The sequence below is a fragment of the Dendropsophus ebraccatus genome, chromosome 6, assembly GCF_027789765.1.
Source record: "Dendropsophus ebraccatus isolate aDenEbr1 chromosome 6, aDenEbr1.pat, whole genome shotgun sequence".
NCBI lineage: Eukaryota > Metazoa > Chordata > Amphibia > Anura > Hylidae > Dendropsophus > Dendropsophus ebraccatus.
The window spans coordinates 50,781,851-50,809,733 of record NC_091459.1 but is presented as its reverse complement, the minus strand read 5'-3'; the positions used below and the strand labels follow the sequence as shown (position 1 = coordinate 50,809,733).

At 44.3% G+C, this 27,883-nt stretch overlaps 1 protein-coding gene across 1 annotated transcript in view; it reads left to right on the top strand.

Annotated features, from left to right (window-relative positions):
* Nucleotides 1-27,883, top strand: part of MED23 (mediator complex subunit 23) — a 62,786-nt gene that overhangs the window by 6,229 nt on the left and 28,674 nt on the right. The window contains exons 2-10 of the mRNA XM_069974964.1: nucleotides 2,137-2,168; nucleotides 2,457-2,544; nucleotides 4,404-4,528; nucleotides 5,177-5,288; nucleotides 5,777-5,875; nucleotides 6,307-6,408; nucleotides 6,819-6,888; nucleotides 7,549-7,661; nucleotides 9,265-9,360. Of these exons, the coding sequence (XP_069831065.1) occupies nucleotides 2,137-2,168; nucleotides 2,457-2,544; nucleotides 4,404-4,528; nucleotides 5,177-5,288; nucleotides 5,777-5,875; nucleotides 6,307-6,408; nucleotides 6,819-6,888; nucleotides 7,549-7,661; nucleotides 9,265-9,360 (837 nt within the window). The remainder of the gene's footprint in view (nucleotides 1-2,136; nucleotides 2,169-2,456; nucleotides 2,545-4,403; nucleotides 4,529-5,176; nucleotides 5,289-5,776; nucleotides 5,876-6,306; nucleotides 6,409-6,818; nucleotides 6,889-7,548; nucleotides 7,662-9,264; nucleotides 9,361-27,883) is intronic.

Below are 27,883 nucleotides of genomic sequence, written 5' to 3'. Positions count from 1 at the left end.
TGAGAGAAAAACTAAGCAGCATCTCAGAACTGGGAGAAGGAGACTGAATAGATAACAAGTATGGACTGAAAGAAGCAGTTGACAAAAAACATTTTTTTTGTGAACTACTTCTTGAATTTTTAGTCTCACCATTGGCAACAACATGTCAAGATTTATGTTTGAGTGGAATATAAAGGGGTACGCTGGTAAAAAAATAAATAAAAAGGAAAATTCTTTCAGATCAATTGATATCAGAAAGTTATACAGATTTGTAATTTACCTTTGTTTGAAAACCTCAAGTCTTCAAGTACTTATCAGCTGCTGTATGTCCTCTAGGTAGTGGTGTATTTTTTCTATTCTGACAGAGTGCTCTCTGCTGCCACCTCTGTCTATGTCAGGAACTGTCCAGAGCAGGGCATTCCTATGGGGATTTGCTACTGCTCTGGATAGTTCCAGTCATGGACAGAGGTGACAGCAGAGAGCACTGTGTCACTGTGGAAATAATACCTACCCACTATTCCAGTGGAATAATACACACTTCCAACAGGATATACAGCAGCTGATAAGTACTGGAAGACTTGAGATTTTTTTTTTTAATAGAAGTAAATTACAAATTTATATAACTTTGGCTTAAAAGGGTTTTCCCATTTAAACTTATTCCCTATCCACAGGGGAAAAAAAATCTGACCCATATAGCCTTTTTATCTTCTTTTCTATGAGGTGTATGTTTTTAGCACAATAATCAATATGTAATTTTTTGGTCACTTATTTGGTGATTTCTCCTTTCATATATGCTTTTAGGCTGGGTTCACACTACGTATATTTCAGTCAGTATTGTGGTCCTCATATTGCAACCAAAACCAGGAGTGGATTGAATACAAGGAAAGGCTCTGTTCACACAATGTTGAAATTGAGTGGATAGCTGCCACTTAAAGGGGTAGTGCGGCGCTCAGAAATTATTCACAGAATAACACACATTACAAAGTTATACAACTTTGTAATGTATGTTATGTCTGTGAATGGCCCCCTTCCCCGTGTCCCACCACCCCCACCCGTGTACCCGGAAGTGTGGTGCGCTATACATACCTGTCACGTGCCGACACCAGTCTTCTATCTTCATTCAGCGACGTCTTCTTCGGGCAGACGGCGAACAGCTCCGACTGTTCCGAATGCTGTCCGCCCTCTGCAGCGTCATCCGATGCTCAGCCGCGATTGGCTGAGCATAACTGTGCTCAGCCGCGATTGGCTGAGCATAACTGCTCAGCCAATCGCGGCTGAGCACAGTTGTGACGCGGCGGAGGGGGGGGGGGGGGCGGGCGGCAGCGACTCGGCCGTCCGTCCGAAGATGACGTTTGGCATAAGATGGCGGACGGCCCTCGACACGGATCAGGTAATGTATAATGCACCACACTTCTGGGTACACGGGTGGGGGTGGGGGGACACGGGGAACGGAGCGATTCACAGACATAACATACATTACAAAGTTGTATAACTTTGTAATGTGTGTTATTTTGTGAATAATTTCTGAGCGCCGCACTACCCCTTTAATCGCAAATATTTGCTGTTATTTTAAAACATTGGCTGTTGTATTGAAATAATGGCAGTTATTTACTGTTATATGGCGGCCATCCACTCAATTTCTACATTGTGTGAACAGAGCCTTTCTGTGTTTTTAATCCACTCCTGGTTTTGGTTGCAATATGAGGACCACAATACTGACTGAAATATACGTAGTGTGAACCCAGCCTTAAAGAGTAATCTTCTGTTCCTGGCATTCAGGAGCTCACTGCATTGTCACTAGCTATGATGCAATGAGTCTAATACTTGTTCAGTCCAAAAGGCCAAAATAAAGGGCCTATATCACGCATGTGTGTAAAGGGCCTTTAAATTCGGCTGGGAATTTCTTTAGAGGGGCTTCTGTCTATTTGCAAGTAGAGGTATTTGTGTGTACTAGTTGTAGAATACGCCAATTTTTGAAATGAGGTTGGCTAAGTAGTCCTCTCCATTATATTCTAGAGCTAAGTTGTCCTCTCTATGCATCAACATGCCCGGTTTGTAGGCTTACAGCGGTAAAATATGAAGGAGTAGAAAGCTACAAACTACAGATTTGGAATTGGCATCCTTTATCCTTTTAATGTTTTTCTTTTCTTTATACAGAAAACAGAGGTGATTGAAGAAGCCTTTGCTGGGTGAGTACTTTGCCTCTTCTATTTTAATTACTTAATTTTTTTATTTTTTTTCATAAGTTGTTCACCTGTTTTCACCTGTTTAAAAGTTCACGCTACTGTACTGACACAGCCGTACAAACTTAAACAGTTTTGGAGCTTCCAGGATCATAATGAATCATGATGCTGGGAGCTCTTAGGTCCGGACCACAGAATACTGTCTGTGCATGGAAATGTTTTTGCAGAGGTGAGTATGCCCCATTAGATGTAACATTCTGTAGTACCTAACAAACATGATTTTTTTTTTTTTAGTATGTTTATGGATACACCAGAAGATGAAAAGACAAAGCTTATGAGCTGCCTTGGTGCATTTAGACAGTTCTGGAGTGACCTTCCTCAGGTATGATGTCCTCAATTTATTATTTAATTACAGTTTAACCTCTTAAGGACATAGGACGTATGCGTACGTCATATGACCTCACTTGCACTTCAAAGCGGGGCCGCGCCGCGAGTAGCCCGGGACCGCTGCTATTAGCCCGGGACCGCTGCTAATTAGCTAATCGGAGGCAGCTGTCAAAGTTGACAGCTGCCTCCGATTACCGGAGGCAACGTTTCCCTGGGGTCTAGTGGGGGAGATCGCTCCTCCGGGACCTTGTCCCGGAGGAGCGATCTCCGTTACTGATGCCGGCCGGGGACGCGTCCAAGATGGCGCCGTCCTCGGCTCGGCACTCGTTCGTTTTCGGCTGCTGCAGCAGCCGAACGCAAACGAGTGCCGATCTCATGGATCTCTGCAGCATATCTATGCTGCAGAGATCTCAATGAGAGATCCAAGTGTATATACTAGAAGTCCCCCAGGGGGGCTTCTAGTATATGTGTAAAAAAAAAAAAAAAAGTGTTGTTAATAGTAAAAAGCCCCCTCCCCTAATAAAAGTCTGAATCACCCCCCTTTTCCCAGGTTTTAAATAAAAGTAAACAAATAAATAAACATGTTTGCTATCGCCGCGTGCGTAATCGCCCGAACTATTAATTAATCACATTCCTGATCTCGTACGGTAAACGGCGTCAGCGCAAAAAAATCCCAAAGTGCAAAATTGCGCATTTTTGGTCGCATCAAATACAGAAAAAATGTAATATAAAGCAATCAAAAAGTTGTATATGCGCAATCAAGGTACCGATAGAAAGATCACATCATGGCGCAAAGAATGACACCTCGCACAGCCCCATAGACCAAAGGATAAAAGTGCTATAAGCCTGGGAATGGAGCGATTTTAAGGCACGTATATTGGTTAACAACGGTTTGAATTTTTTACAGGCCATCTGATATAATATAAGTTATACATGTTATATATCGTTTTAATCGTAACGACTTGAGGAACATGCATAACAAGTCAGTTTTACCACAGGGCGAATGGCGTAAAAACACATTTCCCCCAAATAAAAGAAATGCGGTTTTTTTTTTTCAATTTCACCACACTTTGAATTTTTTTCTGGTTTCGCAGTGTACTTTATGCAAAAATTCAGCCTGTAATTGCAAAGTACAATTAGTGACGCAAAAAATAAGGGCTCATGTGGGTTTCTAGGTGGAAAAATGCAAGTGCTATGACCTTTTAAACACAAGGAGGAAAAAACGAAAACGTAAAAACGAAAATGGGCCATGTCCTTAAAGGGTTAAGGCCTTAGTCACACGTCCCATAAAGTTGTCTGCAATTTCACCCCAAAAAAAGGAAGTGTGTCATTGCAATGTACAATTGGTGTCATCAAAAATAAGAGCTCATATGGGTCTCTAGGTGAAAAAGTGCAAGCGCTTATGAGTGCAAGAATTCAGATTTTTGTCAATCTGATATTGCTAACCTATGACAAAGATAGGCCAGCAATTTCTTTCTTTTTTTTTTTTTTTTTTTTTTTAGCCTTGATAACCACCTTTGAATCCTGTGATTCATATAGGATTATATGTGATATGTGATAACATATAGTTATATTTATTTTTTTCTATAGATTGCTTATACCTAATGAGGTAATATCAGAAAAGAAAATGTGTGTTTTTTTTTTTTTTTGCTTTCTCCTAAAGGAATTTTCCGCCACACAATTTATCATGTGAATTTTATTAATACACCATTTAATATTGATTTAACATTCATTATTTATTTGGTAAAGCTGCGTCTAGATGTGATCTTTGAGAACGCTTCTCTATCAAAACTAGTTTTGCTAAAATAAATTTTAGTAAATGATTATATATATTTTTTTATTTTATTACTTCAGGATTCTCATGAGCAATGTGTTCAGTGGATTGTTAGGTTCATTCATGGGCAACATAGTCCAAAAAGAATCTCTTTCCTGTATGACTGTTTGGCCATGGCTGTAGAAACCTCTGTCCTTCCTCCAAGGTATGTTAATGAGTTGGCACATTATTTATATCTTTTTTTTTTTTCTATTACATTCAAGTTAATATACAGTGAAACCTTGGATTACAAGCGTAATTTGTTCTGGGAACATGCTCTTAGTCCAAATCACTTGTATATCAAAGAAAATATTATCATAAGAAATGACTGAAACGCAGACAGTTTGTTCCAACTGAAAAATAGGTAGGTAAGGTGTTCTTTATGAATAAAGAGCACTGTGTCAATAAAGAAGGGGTTAATGAGTTAACTTTCTCTCCACACACAACTCCCCAGGTGAGGGATGAGTGACAGACAGAGAGGTCCGTTACTGGCCTCTCTGCCTGTCACTCATCTCCTCCGAGCGCACTGACAGGCAGAGAGCAGTGACTAGTGACGGTCGGGGAACCACCCAAATGACTACCTCCCCGCCTCTGCCTGTCAGGAGCTCAAGTCATTAAACTCCTTTTTCTCCGGTATAAAGCTTCTGTAGCATCCGTGGCCGGTACGTGCCGCGGCTGCTGCAGGAACTTTATACAGCCCTCCAGGGAACCGTATTGGCCCAATTGGGCTGATTGGTTCCCTTTTTAAATGCTTCTTCATTTTGCTGCTTTCAATGCTTTTTTGGAAAGCTTTAGTATGTGTATTTTTTCTTAGAATGGTGTGTGAGGCTTTAGTCAACTCTGACGCCTTGGAATGGGAAAGAACACAACTTTGGGTGTTAACCTTTAAGCTGGTTCTGAAGATTATCGGTGGTGTGGATTATAAGGTATGTACCCATAATGTATATCTCATGCTTCATATTTTGTTCATTTTCAAATACAGAGTTCACTGGCTGGGAAACTTCTCATTAAGACAAAGATTTTGCATGTTTTCCGCTGCAAGAAGAACAAAGTAATTTATTTTACACTGATTTAGAGTGTTGTTTTTTTTTTTTTTCCTTTATACGTATTGACCTAATAGTCACATTAGGTTGTGTTCTGTAGAGGGTTACATTTTGGTGAAGATATAATCTTGTAAGCATTGTCCCTGTAAACTCATTGTAGCATTTGATGTTATTTTTTTTAAAATTTAAATTGCCTTTAAAATGTACTCCCAGCGTTGGTGTCCTGCCCGAACAGGACAGTCCGTAGAACTTGCTTGGGGTTTGGACAGTTGGTGAGAGGCCAATGCTGGAGGTACATTTTAACATTCCCACATTGATCTTAGTCTTTGCGTTGCTCAGAGTTTACTTTTGTTTTTATATCTTTTTTTCAGGGAGTGAGAGATCTCTTGAAAGTAATAGTGGAGAAAATTCACACTATTCCAAACACTGTGAGCTCTGCTGTTGTACAACAGCTTCTAGCAGCAAGAGAGGTAATTTTCAGAAGGGCGTCCGTATCTCCACTCGTATATACTATAGATAAATGGAATCATCCTGTGCAACCATTCTCTTTTATTAGACCACCGCCCACATAATTGGACATAGGTCTTCTTGGTCATAACCACTTAGAAACTCTTGAGCCTGTAGTGTAAACTGACTTGCCATAGCATTCAATTTATATTGTGATTATTTATTATTTATACTGATTGATGGTCAATCCTTACGGTAATCATAGCCAATCTCAGATCAGTGGCATTTTGACTGACTTAAATGAACAGGCCAGGGCACTCTAAGTTCCATAAACACATTTGAACACTGAGATGTATATAAAAATGTATTTGTTTTAAATGGGAGGGATTTAGATAATGGCCACAACATAGGGCTGAATATTCAGCTTCAGACTAAGTAACATTTTCTATTTTAGGTTGTGGCCTACATTTTGGATAGAAATGCGTGCCTTCTTCCTGCATACTTCTCGGTAACAGAAATTCGTAAACTATATCCCGAGGGAAAACTTCCACATTGGGTAAGGATTTATAGAACCACTCATGCAGAACATTGTTCTTAATATTTCTAAGCACTATTCTACACTTATTAAAGGGGATATTCCCAACTCTAAAAGTAATCCCCCCCAACTACAGAATGGGGGATAACAAGCAGATTTGTAGGGCCTTGACCCCCACTGATCACAAGAGGAAAATTGTTTACTGAATGAATGGAGCTCAGGCCGCACACTTCATTGTGCTGTGTTTATTCATAGAACTATTTTTATGGAATTGATGATGGATGGGCATACCTTTGTTGGTACACCACTAAGCAAATACATGCTAAGCATATGCCTTACTAAGAAACATAAAAAAGTTTTGTTTTTATACTCTCTTTATTATCTATGATTCTTTACAGACCTAATTGTTGCCTTTTTGTTTTGTTTTTTAGTTATTGGGGAACTTGGTGTCAGACTTTGTTGACAGTTTTAGACCCACAGCAAGAATTAACTCTATATGTGGTAAGTTTAAAAAAGAAACCGCTAAGACTTATGATCTATTCACCACTGAACCCTATCTTCTGCAGTCTCATAGTGAATGAAAGCAGTGGTGGCCAAGCATGCACACTCCTGCTCCATTTACTTCAGGACAGGGGACCTCTGTTCACATGATCAGTCAGGGTTCAAGTGGTTTTACCTTTCACCAGTCAGATACTTATTATCTGTTCCATGAATAGGTAATGTGTTATAGCCTTGGCATAAAAGGTACTTTTAAAAGATAAATTCAATTTGAAAACAGCATGCAACTGATGCTAGAAGATCGCTTTTTCTTGGTTACTTCCCACACGGAACGATTTCTGTATACAAGCCCTATTCTAAATAATAGGGATCGTACACAGCCTGTGCCGGGAAATGTGATCTAGGGGCATCGGCATGCTGTTCTGCACTGGTGCTCATCATCATGTAACGGCTATTTACCTTGGGCACCGCTCTAAGGTATCCTCAAACACGAGTTGCACACACATTTTCTTTGTTTCGCTAAATCTTAGTTGCAGAAAAGCACAGCTGGCCCTCTCATTATATTTTGTTAATGTAATATCAAATGAATAAAGAATCTTGTAAATGTGTTTAAAACTTTTGGAAAGAAGGTTTATGCTTCTTTATTACACACAATGTCCCAAGGCCGCTGCAGTCTTCTTCCAGTGGTGAATAATTCGGGAGCAATCTGTAACTCTTGGAAGTTGGACCCTTTGACGTTGCGCTTTCCACTGAAAGGTCTTTTGCCTTATGACAAGGTAAGAATAAAAAAAAAAGTGGTATTTTTTATTGTGTACTTGGCTGAGTGAATGTAGTGGACTGCATAGTAGCTATTTACCCTTCTTAGACTATTACCTAGCATTTGCCTTTTTCCTTTTGTGTTTTCATTCGCCACTAAACTGTCCAAGACTTCTTAATTCCAGATACACCTAGTTTAGTTGGTCTACACTTCTTGCACCATTATATGCATGATTATGCCAATATGACGTTCAAGGAGATGTCCAGCGATATTGTTATTAAATAAAGTATTGTATTGCCCCCCAAAAGTTATACAAATTACCAATATACACTTATTACGGGAAATACACATAAAGTGCTTTTTTCCCTGCACTTACTACTTCATCAGGGCTTCACTTCCTGGATAAAATGGTGATGTCACGACCCGACTCCCAGAGCTGTGCGGGCTGCGGCTGCTGGAGAGGATGATGGCAGAGGGACAGATGGCACTGGAGGGACACTGAGCATCCCCCAGCCATCATCCTCTCCAGCAGCCACAGCCCGCACAGCTCTGGGAGTCGGGTCGTGACATCACTATTTTATCCAGAAAGACTTGATGCAGTAGTAAGTGCAGGGAAAAAGCACTTTATGTGTATGATGGTACAATTCTTCAATAAAAATTTTCGCTGGATATGTCTGAGCATCATTTATAATAATGTAGCGTTACCAAAAATTATAAGACAATCTAGTTCATATGTATGTGCTCAACTCAAACAGTGTGTATAAAGCAATTTTGTTTGTTCATTAATTAATGAATTTAACAAAAAGTCTTTGTGGTATTACCCAGCAATGTAAGCTATTACTGATCCAATAACTATATATTATTCTCATCTAAGCATAGCCACAGGATATGCCAAACACCTGATTGGTATTGATCCCACCTCTAGGACATTCACCTTGTGAGAAAACAAGTCCGGGGACCTATGTTTCCTAATTGTTGGCTGCCTCAGTTCTGATAGAACAATGGACAGGTGGCAACAGTGGTGTCTAAACCTCTCCTTTGAAGTCTAGAGGAGTCAAAGGTGCTTTCCCACAAATATTTATCACTAGTATTAAGCGGATAAGTCATAATGTTCGAGTCTGGCAATCTTACCAAAGGGCTGGACGTTTAAAACCTTGCTGCTGCAGTAGTTGGATACAGACCTAGGACTGCCAGGAAAACACAGATACAGCCTATGGCTGTTTCCATGTTCTCCAGGACTTCCTAGGGCTTTATCTAACCACTGAAGCCTCAGGGAATGCTTAGTGTTTGGGTTCAGATAACATTGCCAAACCCCAACATTTTGACAGATCTACTCAACACTATCACCAAGGACTGTCATTCTTGTGATCATTGGAGGTCAGACTCTTAGCTATTACTTATTCATTGGATAGGTGATACATGATCTTAGTGGGAAAACCCCTTCAAAGGGGTCAGCTGGGCCCTTTTTCTTGAGGACCTATGCTTATCAGTGAGGGTCCATCTCCTGGCACCCACACCAGTCATCAGATTGAAGGGGCCACTGCATTTGTTCATGAATGTTACTATAATTTTGGATTATTGAAAGCATTGTTACGTCATGTGCATTATGTCTTTTCTTGCAGGATTTATTTGAACCCCAGACGGCTCTGTTGAGATATGTCCTGGAGCAGCCATACTCCAGGGATATGGTGTGCAACATGTTAGGTCTAAACAAGCAGGTATTAGCATGCATATTTACCCTATCACTATTGCTCTATCCCTTACATTTTTGTTTGCTATAGCATACAGAACAAAACAGTTGTGATAGTAGTCCCTTTTTATATTTCTTTTAGTACCTTGTGGGTTCTTTGAAAGCTCCCCATCTTATTTGGTCCTTCCTGCCTGGGGGTTTTATAGCGCAGTAGATATTTGAAAATGACTTTTTGTTTTGCATTGCTTTCCCCTTCCTATAAGGCCAGTCTCAAGAGAGCCCTGTGTCAGCCCTTACTACACCATGTAGTCAGTAAATCCTACCTCAGTATACTTTGAAAATGTCATTGCCCTTTAGGACAAAGTAAGGTGTTGCTTCCCTTTGCACATGCAATTGGTGGGTATATGCTGACACAGGGCATCTTGAGGCAGGCCTCATAGTCACTGTTTTGTCTTTTCTTTTTTTCTTCCTTTATTTTTGTTCTGTCTTGTCCTGCCCATCCTCCAATGCTCTAGACCTTGAACATTGCTCAGGTATGTTCACAACCTTCTTCTTGTATTGTGACTAACAGTACCGCTGGCTGCTTTGTAGCCACTGATCCCACTTAGAAAACACACATTACTCGGTCAGGGCTTGAAATTGGCAAAGCTGAAACATTACCAATTTCACACATACAGTTAGTTAGATGTCCTTTGTAGATGATCATTTCAGCGCTTCTGCAATCCAGATTCTTTCTCTTCATGTCTGTGTTTTTGACTTGTGGTATAGCTTGATTGAAGGCATTTACAAATCTAGGTGCAAGGGATTTTTTTTTTAAGGTTTTACTTTTCTGGTATGTTTGTGTGTGCTTATACATCTGGATTGTTTGTTACACTTAAAGTGATATACCTATGTGGGACACTTATCCACTGAATATGACATGTGTCCCCTACATGCTGCTCCCATCTCTGGTACCTGCACCTATCTTCAGATCGAGGGCTCTCCGGCCCCCTATGGCTTTGTTTGACTTCCGTAGGTTTTGCACAAATGGTGTAGACCGTGAGCTCACACTGTTAACCTCTGGTTGGCTTAAACTGTTTGGAGGCATCTAGGGAACACATATGGCACATCCTGTGGACCTATGCCATAGGTGTCCCACATGGGTGTACCAGCTTAATAGCCAAGAATTACTCACTGTGCATTCATTGCATGTGTTTTTACCATCTACATTTATTTGTGTTTTTATTACATACATACGTACTGGATTTGGTGGGGGATTACACAATTTTCAAAACTCGCATTGACTTTAATAGGAGTAGCGCAAACAGTGTAGCCAATGAGCTACATTGTTTATGTAGTTTTGCTTCCAGACCACCTCTGGCAGGTGCAACCATTTTTGAGGGAGTGGAGCTTCGATCTAAAGATAGAACCACACCTATTAGCCAAGCACAGCTTATAGGAATGTAATGGTTAGAAGACTTGACACTGGGCCTTTTATACAGGCAGATCATTGGCCAGGAGCGTAGCTAGAAAAGCTTCTGCAGTCAAAGTGTAAAAGTGACTGCAATCAGCTGAAGAGCGGGTAAACCCGCTTATTATTGGCTGATCGTCTGATTAGAACTTGCTTTGAAATTTATCTTTGTTGGCTGCACATCATCTTGTGTAAACAGGGTATTGTGTGGTTGATAACAGGAAACTGACAGCACAGATCACAAGCAGTCTGTACCTACCATCTGCATTGCTTGTGATCAAGCATCTGGCCTTTCTAGTCCTCCAGCCGCCGGCTGTATCTTCAGGCCACTGCTTTCTCTGGATGAAGATACAGCTGGAGGCCGGATCACAAGCAATCTGGTAAGTATAGACTGCTTGTGATATGGAAACTCATAGCGCAGAGATATACATGTCTGTGCTGTCAGTTTCCAGAGCTGCACTAATTATATAAGGATCGTTTGTGCAGCCCAGCCACTTAATTTCTCGTGCCGTGTAAAGGCACTGCAAAGGAGCCTCTGATCTCGCTGATGGGCGCTCATTTGCGACCAAGAAATCTTTACGTCTATAAGGACTCTTACATTTCTGCCATTATTGGTGTAGAAATGATCAGACCTCCATGGATTTATGGCATAATTGATTCTTTAATTTCCACTGTGTGTATTATTTTTACACTGTGTCAGAAGTGATCGAACTGCTGTTGCCCATCATTTATTATAAAAGGGTAACGTGTAGGTTTATAATCAGCCTTTTTTTAATTTCATGCATATTTATCACCCATTTCTCGTGCGTCTTTATTGGGGGACACAGATACCATGGGTATAGGCTGCTGCCACTAGGAGGCGCTGACACTAAGAGAAACAAAGGAAGTGACTCCTCCTGAGCAGGATATAACCGCCCACAGGCACTGAGGTAAACCAGTTTAGCTTAGTGTCAGTAGGAGGCAGACACAGGTCTGGGTTCTCCAGACCAGTTTCTTCCTTTATGTTTAGTTAGTTAGATTTTCTTTTTCCTTCTAGGTCCTATGGATTCTTGGGCACGGTGGGTTATCTAAAACTCACCCTGATCCCCTCACTATGCGACCAGGGAACAGACCATAAATGTAAATGGGCTGTCACCCCTCGGTCGCCACCGGCCGGCAACGTGACACCAGGGCCCCAGATCAGTCTGACTATCTGGTCGCCTTTCTGCGGACTCTGTATCCGCACAGCCCCTTCCCGCCTCGCCCCCCAAAGCTTGGCGCGTTAAGGTGAGGCACCCACCGGCTGAAGACGACTGGGTGAGTATGTGCTCCTACCTGGTGAGTATATTCCCCCTGCCCTCCCTCCCAGGCCGCCATTTTATTCTCACCCGGGGTCTCCCCTCAGTAGCAGGCCAGCCCTCTCCACCATTTTATTTTTATTAGTGTCTCTCTGTGTGCCATGGGTTGCACTGTGAGGGATGTCCCTCCCCTGACTGGGTGCTGCGCAGGCCGCAGCTTCCCGCACTTTTCCCTTCATGTGGCTCTAGAGACCATACTAAAGGATGCTCCGCCCCTTTTCCCTAAGCCCCGCCCCTTACCGGGGGCCGCGGCATCCTGCCCCTTCTTTCCTCTATGGTGGCTCTCCAGAGTACTCACTGGGCTGACTCCGCCCCCTCCCGGTATGCCCCGCCCCCTTTGGGGCGCTGACCGGCCCGCTTCATTCCCTTTTTATTATGTTTGGCTCTCACTGGAGCCTGCGCTGGGGAGGCCCCGCCTCCTCCGGTAGGCCCCGCCCCTTCCGGGTGCCGCGCCGGAGAATTGCGCCCTTTTTTACAAGCTGTGGAGCCTGTACTGAAATGCTCCGCCCCCTCCCGGTAGGCCCCGCCCCCTTTCGGGAACCAGGCGGCCCGCAGCATCCCACCTTAGCCTTACTTGTGGCTCTATGTGGAGCCTTCACTGTAGGATGCCCCGCCCCCTCCCGGTAGGCCCCGCCCCTTTTCGGGTGCAGCGCGGACCGCGGCATCCCCCCTTATGGCTCTCTCTGGAGCCTGCACTGAGGGATGCTGCTTCCCCCCTCCCCCTGCCACATGTGTGTGTGTGTGTGTGGTCTCCTGATGGAGCTACCACACACACTGTTCTCTATTCCAGCAGCCTGGGACACAATGCATCTCTCCTGCCACCTACTGGTGGAAGTGATAATTACACCATTACATATAGGAAAATGGCTTGCATCAGGTTTTATTATGTCCTAGGTTCCTTGCACTGTTCCAGCAACCCTTAGGCAGCAGATCCAGCATTTTTGGTGCTGGTTGACCCCTCCTGTGTCAGATTTTATATATATACAATTACATTAATACATATATACAACCACATGCACACAGACACATTCCCCATCAGATTCAGTGTTTCTGTGCCCTCAGAGAGATCCTTCTGCTACATGGTGTCACAAGTAGGATGGAACCAGACACATTACCCGCTATCAGGTGGCGTATCTGTGCTCTGAGCAGAACCCTCTGCTACATGGTGTCACAAGTAGGACGGAACCAGACACATTACCCGCTATCAGGTGGCGTATCTGTGCTCTGAGCAGAACCCTCTGCTACATGGTGTCACAAGTAGGACGGAACCAGACACATTACCCGCTATCAGGTGGCGTATCTGTGCTCTGAGCAGAACCCTCTGCTACATGGTGTCACAAGTAGGACGGAACCAGACACATTACCCGCTATCAGGTGGCGTATCTGTGCTCTGAGCAGAACCCTCTGCTACATGGTGTCACAAGTAGGACGGAACCAGACACATTACCCGCTATCAGGTGGCGTATCTGTGCTCTGAGCAGAACCCTCTGCTACATGGTGTCACAAGTAGGACGGAACCAGACACATTACCCGCTATCAGGTGGCGTATCTGTGCTCTGAGCAGAACCCTCTGCTACATGGTGTCACAAGTAGGACGGAACCAGACACATTACCCGCTATCAGGTGGCGTATCTGTGCTCTGAGCAGAACCCTCTGCTACATGGTGTCACAAGTAGGACGGAACCAGACACATTACCCGCTATCAGGTGGCGTATCTGTGCTCTAAGCAGAACCCTCTGCTACATGGTGTCACAAGTAGGACGGAACCAGACACATTACCCGCTATCAGGTGGCGTATCTGTGCTCTGAGCAGAACCCTCTGCTACATGGTGTCACGCAGGAAACAGAACCAGACACATTACCCGCTATCAGGTGGCGTATCTGTGCTCTAAGCAGAACCCTCTGCTACATGGTGTCACAAGTAGGACGGAACTAGACACATTACCCGCTATCAGGTGGCGTATCTGTGCTCTGAGCAGAACCCTCTGCTACATGGTGTCTCGGTAAGTACATGGAACCAGACACGTTGCCTGTTTTCCAGGCAGTGTAATTGTGCTCTGAGCAGAACCCTCTGCTACATGGTGTCACAAGCACGACGCGAAACCAGACACATTACCGTTCCTAGGGGGACTACTGTGTTCTCGGGGCAGAATCCTTTGCTAATTGGTGTCGCAAGCAGGACATGGAACCAGACACATTACCTCTTACTATGTGGTGTTCCTGTGCTCTCACTACAGAACCCTCTGCTACATGGTTTGTCATGCAGGTTATGGGACCAGACACATCACCCATTGTCAGTCGTTGTTCCTGTGTTACTCAGAGCTTTCCCCTCTGCTACAGGACATCATAGGTACAACAAATATCCGGTCATTCACATCACCCATTAGCGGGCAGTGCTTCAAACCTGCCTCTCATCTTCATGAAATAGATTCCTTTACTGCATGATGTCACATACATAGAACCGGACACGCTACCCCCTCCCAGATGGTGGTACAAGGTTATTCAGAGCTTTGCCCTCTGCTGCATGATATGGATACAACTACATTACCTGTAGTTCAGTGTGCACAGATTGTGGTATTCGGTTATACGATATAACACCTTCTTCAGGTCCACTCACTATCCTGGTGATGCTGGGCATTTCTCGTGTCCAGTTCGCATTTACGTTGGGACACAGTCCTATCTTTTTCCCTGCTCCCATAGCACACTCTGTAGACCTATGTTACATGTCTTGTTTACATGTCTGACCAGGCACATTACCTGCTTCCAGTCCAGGTATTTGTATCTCTTGTATGCTGGTCCTCTGTTACTTACTGCTTGCAGCTAGTACGCTCGTGTTACCCTGTATATTACCTTTTCCTCCTCATAGGACTTCCATGATCTGTGCCTGTCACTTCAGGGGATCATCATAGGGTAACTTGTTACTACACCATGTTGTCTTCTATATGTTTCCCTTGACAAGTCTCATTACCTGCTCTCAGGCAGTGTAACCTTGGTGTCTTCCTGTTGGGCTGTATCCTTTCTAAAGCCCAAACATCCTGCTACGTGTTCCACTTCACAAGGTACAGAACCCCCTGCTTTATCTGCCCCGGACTGTTGTACTGTCTTACTCTGGTCCTCTAGGTGGCCGGCAGCATACAGATCCGGTCACTATTTCTCCTGGTACTGTCAGGGCGGTTCTTCTGTCCTTCATCTGGGCATAACGGCCACGTACTTGCATTTGTATTGCTGGCTGTTCCCCAGTAGTATGGCTTGTATTGCTTAGACCGCCTCTTCTGCTATACTGCAGATGGTCCTCAGCAGCGTTTGGTCTTAGTTTCTCATGGTGCTTTACTTCCGGTAGCTGGCTTTGGTCAGCACCAGCCACTTTGCCTCTTCTCACTGATCTGTGTATAGTGAGGCCTCTCTGATCCCCAGGTAAAACAGTAAAGGGTTTCCTCTACCCCTGGTGTAGGTAGGACATCAACTGCCTACGTGACCATCACAGTACTACTGTAGGACTTCTCCTTCTACATCTGCCTATGGCCAATATAGCTTCTTCCAACAGGTGGGTTTGGGTTCCGGCCCTCACTGGCCTCTATGAGCACTCCTGCTGGACTTCCTTGTCCTTGGTCTTCTTGTTGACCTGCCATGCTCTCCAGTCGGGACTCACTGCCCCCCTCTCTTATCTTGTCTCCCTTGTGGAGTCCTCGAGAACTTAATCCCTTTAAAGGTGTCCTCTCTTTGCAATCAGGGGTGTTCAGGGGCCCATGTCTGGCCCTACCTAAGGCTCTATCGTCTCCACACTCATCACATTGTGTCCAGGCTTACATCTATTCGGCAAGTTGCCAATTCTCTATCATCTTGTCTCATTCGCTGTTAACGCCTTCTTGTTTCTCTGTGGCTCTGCCCAACAGAATGCATCTGGCTCTCGCCTTTCATTGCCTGAGGCTCCGGTTGAGCTGGTTGATCCTTTGATCTCTTCCATGTGGCCATTAGTCTCCGCACAATGTTTTTTCTTACTGTTCTGCTCTTACCAAGCAACGTCTCTGCTCACATTTTGAGGCGTTGATTTCTAGATCTAGTCTACATATGGGCTCGAGTCTTAGAGATCTAGTCTACATATGGGCTCGAGTCTATCTATTAACTGCTGTGCCCATTGTCCTGTGACAACTCCCGTGCCCATCAGCCTTACCTCGACCTCCCTCGACAGTTTTCTTCTGGGACTCCTTGCTCTCGAGTACCTCTAGGCCTTCCTTGGAGCGGAGTGTTTTATATGATCGACCTCCTTTCTAAGGCTTTAACAGCCCATGGAGTTGACTTTTTCCCAGCTTACCGGCTTTCCTCTGCTCCTCTTTTCGGTCGGGCACTGCGGGGAACCAGGTACTACTGTACTCCTTCCAGGTCAACTTACACAAGATTCTTATCGCGGTTTTCCTTTCTCCCGCTCCTTCCTTTCCCTGGACTGCTTTACGCTTGGAAAGCTTTATTCTTCATATTACCATCTATGTGTTTCTCAGATGGGGTCACTCATGTCATAGGCCATGGCTTCTCCCAGATCGCCATACTTCTCTTGTGCTTGAGCTTTGTCTTCATAGTAAAGACTGTACTCCTATGCCTATGGAGCTTCCAGCCTGGCCATTATTCCCAGCTCCATAGTCAGGGACGCAGCTTCTCCTGCATCTCATGTGGCACCTTCTATGAGAGACGCTCAGTCCTTCTCCTTTATTTGACACCTTAGGCCTCTATGCGCCATGAAACATTTTCCAGTCTCTCCTGTCATGGTTGTATTTGCCTTTTTTCTGTTCTACCTCAGAGTAAGTCCCTGCCGCCTGTGGTCGCCTACATGGCTGGGCGTCTGGTTTTTTTCCCCACAGCTAGCCTACTAGTTCTGTTGGACTCAATGTTACATCAGGTCGCTGGCTTCCAGGAAGGTCACAACCCACTCTGTCTGCAGTGCAGCACGTTGCTCCAGGGACTAGACCCGCTTTCCTTTGCCGCAGACCTGTCAGGGTTTTCTCTCATGCATTCAGCATCATCCCTTGCTCTATTCCTAGTTGATGGTTGTGTTGGTGCTATTCTGTACCTTCTCACCAAGCTCCTTGTCTAGCGTTTATCTTTCCCACCCCATGGACTGCTTTTGGACGTCCCATGGTATCTGTGTCCCCCAATAAAGACGCACGAGAAAAGAGGATTTTTTACTCACCGTAAAATCTCTTTCTCGTAGTCTTCATTGGGGGACACAGCACCCACCCATTTTCTTTTGGGTTTTTCCTCGGTATGGTAGTTTTCTCCGTTTTGGTGTTATTCCTACTTTACCTGTTCTTGACTTCTCCTACTGCTCTGGCACAAACTGGTTTACCTCAGTGCCTGTGGGCGGTTATATCCTGCTCAGGAGGAGTCACTTCCTTTGTTTCTCTTAGTGTCAGCGCCTCCTAGTGGCAGCAGCCTATACCCATGGTATCTGTGTCCCCCAATGAAGACTACGAGAAAGAGATTTTACGGTGAGTAAAAAATCCTCTTTTTGTGAGCAATCTTCTCAAGTTTGGGCAAGTTTAGATTTGTTCTTTATTTTTATTTATATGTGAAACTTTTCCGTTCTGCTCATTTCTGTCAGTAGTATTTACAGCAAGTTGAAGTGTCATGTCAAGACTCTTAAAGGCAATTTTATAAATTTTATCATTATAATTATCATTCTGTGGAATGATTGGTTGCTAGTGGCAACTGAGCCAGTTTCACTTAACACCAGTTTGATAAATCTCCCCCTTTATCTTCAGAAGTCTAAAATTAATGGCACAGATTTATCAATCTGCCTGAAAACAAAACTGCCCTTTTTTCCCCTATAGCAACCAACTACAGCACAGCCTTCGTATCGAAAAACAAGTTCTCATAAACTGAAAGCTGAGCTGTGATTAGGTACTTTGGGCAAGACCAGACAGTTTTGGTTCCAGCAAGATTGATAAATCTGGGCCATTGTTTATTCAGCCATCACAGTGATCGTAAGAACCCGAACTCTCGGCAATGATTCCCGCTGTCTGCCCGCTCCGTGGAGAGGGTGGATACAGCGGGAGGACCGCCTGGAAAACTGGGATACAGCCATAGCCATAGGCTGTATCCCAGTTTTCCAGGCGGTCCACCCGCTGCACGGAGCGGGCAGACAGCTGGAACCGAATGCCGAGCGTTTCGGGTTCATACGAACCCGAACCTCGGCAGTTTCGGACCATCCCTAGGCAGTAGTATGTAGTAATTTAGCCTTAGTCTTAAAGATGAAGTCCCAAAAAATGAAATACAGAGTAAACTCTCCCCTCTTCGTGCCCCTGTTGCACCTCTCCTGGGTCTCGTTAAAGAGCCTTGGCTATCATCTTCAGATGGACACCAGGTAAGTCATGTACCCGGCTCTTCCAGCTGCAGTGTTACGATTGCCTGCTCAGCTAGTCCCGCTCCAGTCACTGGCTGAGTAGGCAATCACTCAGCCAGGTATATGACGTTGCAGCTAGGAGAACTGCAGGACAAAAGCAGCTGTCAACTGGACCTATGGGGCATGAGGATATGTAAGTTTAAATTGTTTATCATTTTCCCGTCTGCATTTTTTTTAACTTTGGTGGGGCTTCTACTTTAAAGGCAATCTGTACCGGCCACCACCCACCCCCAAACCTCCGGTATAGTTTTCTACGCTTCATCATGCCATTTTGAGTCCCAGGCTCTGTTTTAGTGGTGAGACGGGGTGTCAATGAGAGGCAACACCTCTCTCCCCGCCTTCATCCAGCCCAGGGGCGTGCTGAAAAAGAAGAGGGGCACAGATGCTCTAGGCTCCGCCTCATTGACTCCCTGCCTTGCTGTACCACAGGATCAAAACTTGTGTTGAGCCAAAATACCGGCGGCAGGATAAGGACAGACTGATGGTTTGGGGGTGGATGGTGGCCGGTACAGATTTGCTTTAAACTTTTAGTGAGTGTATGTTTTAACAGCAAGAACCACTTCCTGTTTTATGATGTCACCATTGGTCTGTCTGCTTGTTTGTATTTAGCAAAACAGTTCATGCCCATCCACTTTTTTCATAGTATGTTTCGTAATAGGAAGTCCATTAGTAGTTAAGTGATTTGTGGAGACGTCTTCAATTATAATTGCACCTTATATTATACTAAAAAAACTTTTAGAATTATGTTCTCAAGTACTGTTTCCATTTTACAACTCATCCTGAATGCGCAGGACTAGTTAATTTCAAGCCCTGTACAATAGTTTTGCATGCTAGATAACATTGATTTTATAGTCTTGTGTTGTGCAACTAAGTGTTTGTCTTGGATGATAGTTCATCTAAAGTTTTGTTGTCCAAGGGGTCACAAGCAGTCTCCAATATTCTTCTATTTAGATGTTATTAACCAATTCTTGACAAGTTTTATACTAATTCTAAATTTAACTTGTTGCTTTAAAACTTGACACCCTTACTATCATGGATTGGTTTACAGTTTTAACGCTTGCCCTGTTTTTACCAATATAAACTGCAGCTGGCCACTATTTCAATGGCAGTTAAACAACTATTATGTGGAGGTTTGTGCCTGGTGCATCATCACGGAAATGGGGACCACATTAGGAGCATTATTATACATGGTAGTACACATGAGCTAATATTCACACAGCTTTATTCTACACTGAAAATATTTTGGGTAAAGTTTAGTGGGGTAGATACATACATACAATTTAGATATATACATAGATGAAGAAAAACTACTTTATACTGCTTAAGGGGTTAATGACTCTTGATATAGGGTGGCACGTTGTGTATCCACAGTTTGGAAAGTCTGCAGCATTTCTACTAGCTGCAAATTGAACAATTTGTTTACCTCTCTGCTCTTCCTCTGTGCCCTCTTGGGGCATCTAGACTTATAAAGAAGTTTCCTAGATGGAGATTGCTGCAGGGGAGTCAGGGCGTAAAATAGGCCACCCTGCACCTCTCAACCCTCTTCTGATCTGGGGATGCTAAGCAGTGAGACCTTGATCGATTAAAACTTTGGTAATGTCCCTGTGACGTTCCATATATCAAGTCCAACAGCACCAAACGCAAGCTTGTAGCGAAATGCCTTGATTGCAGAAGAGGTGGGACGCACACCAGAGGTTTCCCAATCCCAAACAGAGATCGTATGACATCAGATGAGTAGAAATCCGACGGCATCCAGTGAAAAAACTGCGGTGGAGTTTATTGAAGCAATAGACAGCGGCAACGTTTTGACCCCTTAGGGTGAATAGGATATATATGGGATAACAATAATGTGAATGTTCCTGTGATATGTCACAAGTTTATACAAATTACAATGCCCATTTAATTTGCTAAAGTGCTACAGGGGGAAACAACAGGGGTCCAGGTAGGCGCGTCCATGAAAGGAACACCCCCATTGCACCAAAGGACCTAATTAGCATATGGAATAAAAGTTGTTTTTCCTCACAATAGTACAGCGCGTCAGAGTAAGAAAGATACTGCTTTGAACTGCATCAAAAACTGTTAGTCCGTGCCAATAGTTTAATATATGCCCAAAGGCGCTGGTAAACTTGCTTCAAAGCGACTCTGTACCCCCCCCCCCCCCCCCCCCAAACCACTTGTACCTTTAGATAGCTGCTTTTAATCCAAGATCTGTCCTGCGGTCCGTTTGGCAGGTGATGCAGTTATTGTCATAAAAAAAATAATTTAAAAATTGCAGCTCCGTGCCCTACGGGCGTATCTGTGCCCTAACTTTGCACCATCTCTTCGTCCCTCCTCCCCACCCTCTTCATCATTAGGAATGCCACTGGAACATTTACTTCTGTTTTAACGTTGCACAGGTGTCTTAATGATCCAGCCCATGTGCTGTGGTAACACAGGTGGTGAATAGGAAGCAATCAGCCTAAAGCATTCCTAATGATGAGGAGGGCGGGGAGGAGGGACAGAGGGGTGGTGCAAAGTTAGGGCACAGATACGCCTGTAGGGCACGGAGCTGCAATTTTAAAATTAATTTTTTATTACAATAACTGCATCACCTGCCAAACAGACCGCAGGACAGATCTTGGATTAAAAGCAGCTATCCGAAGGTACAAGCGGTTTGGGGGGTCAGATTGTGGGTACAGAGTCGCTTTAACACAGCCAACTAGACCCACCCTCACTATTCCTCCATTACTGAATTGAATTGACTGAATTCTCGCCTAGAGTGTTTACAGGAACAGGAAGTTTTTTACAAGATGACAACAAGCAAAATAACTTTATTTACCAATATATGTTCATTTATTACAGTTGAAAATAATTTCATCGTACAAATAAAAACGCTTTTAAAGTTCAGCACGAGGTGGTTACCTTTAGAAATAGGCATAACAAAGTATAACACTGCTGAATTTTCAGTTCATAAAAAAACACCTTTAATACCATACGGACAACAGTTAGAGTCACTGTCGTTTAAATTTTTTTGCAGAAATCAATAGTACAGGAGATTTTAAGAAACTTTGTAATTGGGTTTATTAGCTGAAAAATGCATTTTTAGCACGAAAAAGCAGTTTGAAGCTCTCCCCCCTGTCTTCATCATTGTGTATGGGGAGGGGGGAGGGGTGGAGGGAGATGAGGCACCAAAACAGGACAACTAAGAGTATATTTACAGCTACATCACTGGCTATCTCCTCTGACAGGCAGCACTGACCTTTCATGCAGCTCCGAGCTGTGTAATCCATTGTTCTCTGCTCTCTGCTGCTGACTCATCTCCCCCCCTCTCCTCTCTGTAGAACAGACACTGTTGTGTCTGATGCAACAAGACATAATTTCCTGATATTTTGCAGTGAATGGAAAAGAGTAGGGAGGGGGGGACCTGGGAAAAGTCTTTTTGAATGCAGATAATGGCATAATTTCTTAACATCGACTATTGATTTCTGCAAAAAAAAAAAAAAAAAAAAGACAGTGACACTTCAAGAATATAAAGATCCAAAAAAAAATATCAATTTGAAGTGTGCAAAGACTTTCTTCATCTGCCCTTGGCTACAGATTTATTAGCTAAATCCAGTGGAGACGCTGAACTTGGGGACCAATCACTTAAAAAAAACACCTGTAACGCTATGGGAATGTGCTGTAGCAGCACCCAGCACACTTCCCAAACATGCTTTTACACCCTCCGTCCCTGGAATGTACAGCCTGAAAACTTACTTTACCCTGGGGCAATTTACCTACAGGGCGCCCAGTATATAGTCATCGGGGCGGTGAGCCGCTGGCAAGTAGTCACTGTCCCCTGGGCGTTCTGGAGCGGTGATCACGCCCCTCTGGGTATGATTAGCCTGCATAATTATGGCAACGTCACCGAGAAGCGCGCTACGGCCTTACTGCGCCGCTCATGCGCATTATAGCAGGTCTGGTCTGCGCCGTACTGTGCAGATGCAAAATAGCACGTACGGTGCGGAGTGAACTCGCTGTACTGTGCAAGTGTGGCACAGCAAGAATGTAGGCGTGCTGACGTTAGGGACAGCGCGCCTCTCTGTGACGTCGCCATAATTATGCTGACTAATCAGAGGGTCGTGATTACTGCTCTGGAACGCTCAGGGGACAGTGACTACTTCCTGGTTGCTTACAGCCCCGACGACTACCTTGGGTCAATTAACATACAGGGCGCCAAGTTTATAAAGTAAGTTTTCGGGCTGTACATTCCAGGGACGGGGGGTGTAGAAGCAGGTTTGGGAAGTGTGCTGGGTGCTGCTACAGCACATTCCTATAGCGTTACAGGTGTTTTTTAAGTGATTGGTTCCCTTTAGGACTGTGAGACTTTTGGCAACATTGTCTGAGCAGTAAAGATTATTTTTGTGTTACTGCATTTATAAGGTAGATAAAACCTTTACCTTCTATAAACAGTAATGAGCTTTGAGTAAATATACTTTAAGTGCATACATGAGACCGTAATGTCGTGAAGTTGCACATGGCTACATAGTAAATGCTACAAAGTGTGAAACTTTGGACAGTTACCATCTACATATTTTGTCTGTTTCTTCTGATCATCTTCATAGCAGCAGATTATTGAATTGAAACTGACATTTGATAGAAGGGTTGGGCAAAACCCAGGCTCTAGGTGGTCTTGAGAACTTTTAGCCCTTATGTAGTGTCGGAATGCTTCTGTAGTGCCAGACTGGACTGCATTCAGCTCTATTTATGCCACATATGATGATTTAAAAAGCTAACATAAAGCATATGTTGTGGTCATGTGGGTGCATCAGCATTCTAGGTCTTATGCTAGATCTTATTTTTATAAATTCGTATAGTTAGACTCTTTGCATTAGAGATAAGTTGAGCAGTTTATATGCGATGTCTTATTGACTGAATTAATGTATTTCTTAGACTGTATGGCACGCCACTGGTTTAGACAACTAAAAACAAAAAATATTTATTTCTAGTCATACTTCACTGAAGGTGGAAAGCAGTGGAAGGGTTAAAATCAACTTTGGAGGTGTAGGGTCAAAGAGTAGGGCTCTATTCCGCAGAGTGATTATCTGCCAAATCGGGCTGGTTTTGGCAGATATCGTTCCATGTAACAAAGACAGTGATCAGCCGAGGAGCCGATCATGGGCTGGTTGTTGTTTTTTCAGCAATTTTAATAACTATGTGTAATAGTGATGCAGGGCGAGCTGCTGATGGCAGTGTAAAGAAAATAAAGATGTGTGCTTACCTTTGTCCATGCTTGCCCAGTGTCCTGCTGCATGTTACCTTCTTTTTTTGCTCTCTTTAGTGACAGGCCACTCAGCCAATCACTGGCTGTGGCGCTGTCCCATCTTGGTCAGTGATTGGCTGTGTGATGTCAGTGGTGGCTTGGATGAGCATAGAACAGGCAGGAGGGAACTCCTATTTTTTTCTATGTAAGAACCAGGGCTGCATGGGAATTGCTAATGATGTTTGTGCAGCGCTCATGCATGATTATTGAGCCTTGTAATAGGCTCGGTAACAGAGTGCTGATCTAACATGTCACCGTCATAGTGACATGTCAGCAGTTTTAATCAGGTGTCTGTGTGCTTGGAGCAGTGCTTCCCAACCTTTTCCACCTCGGGGCACACCTTGGAAAAAAAAAATTCCTCAGGGCACCCCTACTAAATAATGTTCTACAAAATAAGAAAACCGTCATACAGTGACTCACAGGTGACGTCTTCTTTGATCTGAGGAGTCCCTTTCCCTTTTCCTCTCCATCCGCCATGATGATTTCTTCCAGCTACTTTTCATCTCTTCAGAACCTGCAAGACAAACAATTTAGGCTCCGCACATTTCTAGCAACTTCCTTTCCTTTCTCCCTCCTGTCGGCTCCCAAAGTAACTGCGATGTTTGGTGTTATGTGCAGTAAAGCGTGTAGGAATGTGGGATGCCCCCTGTATGTAGGATCCCCTGCTGTGATGAGCTAATAATGCCCCCAGAGGTGCCCCCCATGAGCTAATAATGCCCCCAGAGGTGCCCCCATGAGCTAATAATGCCCCCAGAGGTGCCCCCATGAGCTGATAATGCCCCCAGAGGTGCCCCCATGAGCTAATAATGCCCCCAGAGGTGCCCCCATGAGCTAATAATGCCCGCAGAGGTGCCCCCATGAGCTAATAATGCCCCCAGAGGTGCCCCCATGAGCTAATAATGCCCCCAGAGGTGCCCCCATGAACTAATAATGCCCCCAGAGGTGCCCCCCCATGAATTAATAATGCCCCCAGAGGTGCCCCCATATACTAATAATGCCCCAGGGGTGGCCTCCATATACTAATAATGTCCCAGAGGTGCCCCTATATACTAATAATTCCCCCAGAGGTGCCCCCATGAACTAATGATGCTCCCAGAGGTGCCCCCATATACTAATAATGCCCCCCATGAGCTAATAATGCCCCCTGCTCTGCCCCTAAAAAAAAAAAAAAAAAAATCCTACTTACCTAATCAGCGCTGTGGCTGCAGGAAGCAGCTCTCCTCCTCTTCAGGCTCCATCTTGCGAGCCTCGGGGACGGGACTTCCGGCATGTGTAATGATGTCACATCATCACGCCTGCCGGAGAGGTTGCGTCCCGGCCTCCCATAGGCTGCTGGCATGAAGTGCCAGCGGCCTATGGGAGTGAATATAGGAGCAGGATGCTGACACTTCCTGCTCCTATATTCTGCTCATAGTGCGGGCGGAACATCAAAGTGTTCTGTGCATCCCGAGAAGCTGCGCGGCCGCAGCTTCTCGGGATGCTTAAAGAGACAGCGCACATTTCCCACCGGGATCCTGCGGCACCCCTGGCGGGTTCTCCCGGCACCCCAGTGTGCCGCGACACCCCGGTTGGGAAACGCTGGCTTGGAGCCTCACCAGTCAATAGAACAGGAGCAGAGAAGCGCTCTTCTCATTGCAGGAAACTGCTCCATAGATGTTTCTGTTGCAGAATGCAGAAATTAGAGCAGCTCTCAGCTAAGCGCTTCTCCCTGTTCATTCTGGTGATCAGTGGGAGTCTAAGCCTCTAAATGCTGATATGTTTTAATGATATTGATATAGGTATAGATAGATTCTTTTTAAAACTACTCTCCATGACAACAGCACACACATTATACACTTGGCAATACATATACATACACACACACACACAATACATACACACACACATTCCAAATACTAAAACAATCTGTCAAATAAAAAAAATATGCAAATATACTAACTGTCCATATATTATGGGTTAGGAAAGGGGGCGGTGTGACACACTTGCTGGGGAATTATGAATGGGTGTGTAGTGATATTTTTGTATTGTTGGGTTGTGTTATGTTTTTATAATTGAAAAGATTTAAAGCCTTTTTTGTAGGGGTAAACGGAGCTGCACATTCATTATTTGCAGTGGTGTAATTTTTTTGTTTTTGAGTACTCTTACATGGGTAGGATACACTGCAATTTTATGTTGGCGAAAAGTCTGCAGCGTATTAGTGTACATGCAAAGTAAATTATATCAGACTTAAAGGGGTATTCCACTGAAACATAAGTTGTTTTTTTTTTTATATGTTTCTTCCCATTGTGAGACTAACCATTCCATATATCCTACTCCGAGTTTTGAGCTGATACTTTCTGCTGAGCTTTTCACTTCCTCTTCTCCCCCATCTCTTCTGAGACACCGATCAGGCTTTATCTGCTACATTGTAGCTTCTTTGTAATGCTGGGAAGGTTTAATTTGAGGTCCAATTGCTAAAGGACTCCCTGTGATTAACCCTCCTAGCATTACAAAGAAGCTACAATGTTGCAGATAAAGCCTGCTAGGGATTTGTTTACATCAACTGTTTCAGAAGGGAGGAGGTGGAGATAGAGAGAGAGAGAGAGAGAGAGAGAGAGAGGCTTACACAGACATTTTTGTGTTTTCAGCAGAAATCAGCAGCTAAGAACTGGGAGAAGAAGACTGAATAGATAAGAAGTATGGATTTAATTGTTAGCGTCACCACGGGCAGCAACATTATCAAAAGTTATGTTTAAGTGGAATACCCCTTTAGGGTGCCTTCACACCTACCGGATCCGCAGCGGGTCTCACTTCTGCGGATTTGTAGCGAGAACCGTTGCGGACCCGGTACCATTCACCCCTCTGATGGCACATACTCGCAGCCCGCCACCGCCCGCATCTCCCCATCCCCGGCCGCATCCTGCAGCCCGCCGCTGCCCACATCCCCCATCCCTGGCTGCATCCAGCTGATCTGAGCGGGACCGGAGCCGGCAGCCTCACTGCAGCCGCGCGGCCGAGCAGGTACTGTATGCTCTCTGCGGCGGGCTACAGGATGCAGCCGGGGATGGGGGATGCGGACTGCTGAATGCGGCCGGGGATAGGCTGATGCGTCCGGGGATGCGGCTGCGGACAGCGCGGGGGGGGGGGGGATTTAAAGCACATATTCACAGCGGGATGTCAATCCCGCTGCGAGTATGTGCTATCATAGGGGTGAATAATACTGGATCCGCAGCTGATCTCACTGCGAATCTGCAGAAGTGAGATCCGCTGCGGATCCGGTAGGTGTGAAGGCACCCTTAAGCATGTATCGTTTGCGCTCACCTCTAGTCATTTTTCTTTTTTCTGCAACATATATTTATAAATAATTTGTGCCAAGTGGTCCTCAACATGGATTCATGAACTAGCGATGCTGTTCATGGAATCAGTATTGTGTGAATAAGGCCCAAAAGACACAAGAGTCCGTTCACTGGTAGACCTTTTTGTTATTTTTGGGGACTGTAGTAGATTATGTACTGCCATTGGCTTCTGAGCCTCATAGGCTATTGCTGCCTTACCTGTGGTTTCCCTATTAACACCTGTTCTATGAGTGACGCTTCTGGCTGCGAGACTACATGTAACTCTTCGTCACGGCATGTCTTGCCAAATTGTTGTGAGTCTTGCATCTTTCTAATTGTTTCTCTGTTGGCAGAGAGCATGTAAGGGTGATGTTGATTATATATTCTAACTTGGCAGACATTTTTTCTTATCCCTTTTTTATGGCAAAAAGTCATCTCTACCTCTCCTCTCATAGATACTAAATATCTTCATGAAATGGATAATTCACTTTCTTTACTTATCGATAAGTCATAGCCTTTCACTGTTCTTTGGACTTCTTCTGCTGACCCCCTGTATATATTTTTTCTTTAAAAATATATACGTTTCGATTTTGCCTGCAGAAAGGGACACTGCAATTCTTTGTTCAGTCTTCTGCTTCTTTTCATCTACTAAATGGAACCTGAGTGACAGTGACAGATGCACTCCAGATGGCAATTAAGAATAGTCATCACAGCCTTACGCACTTTTATTTTACTTCTTTACTTTTAATGCTAAAAGTAATTATTGGGTGGTTAT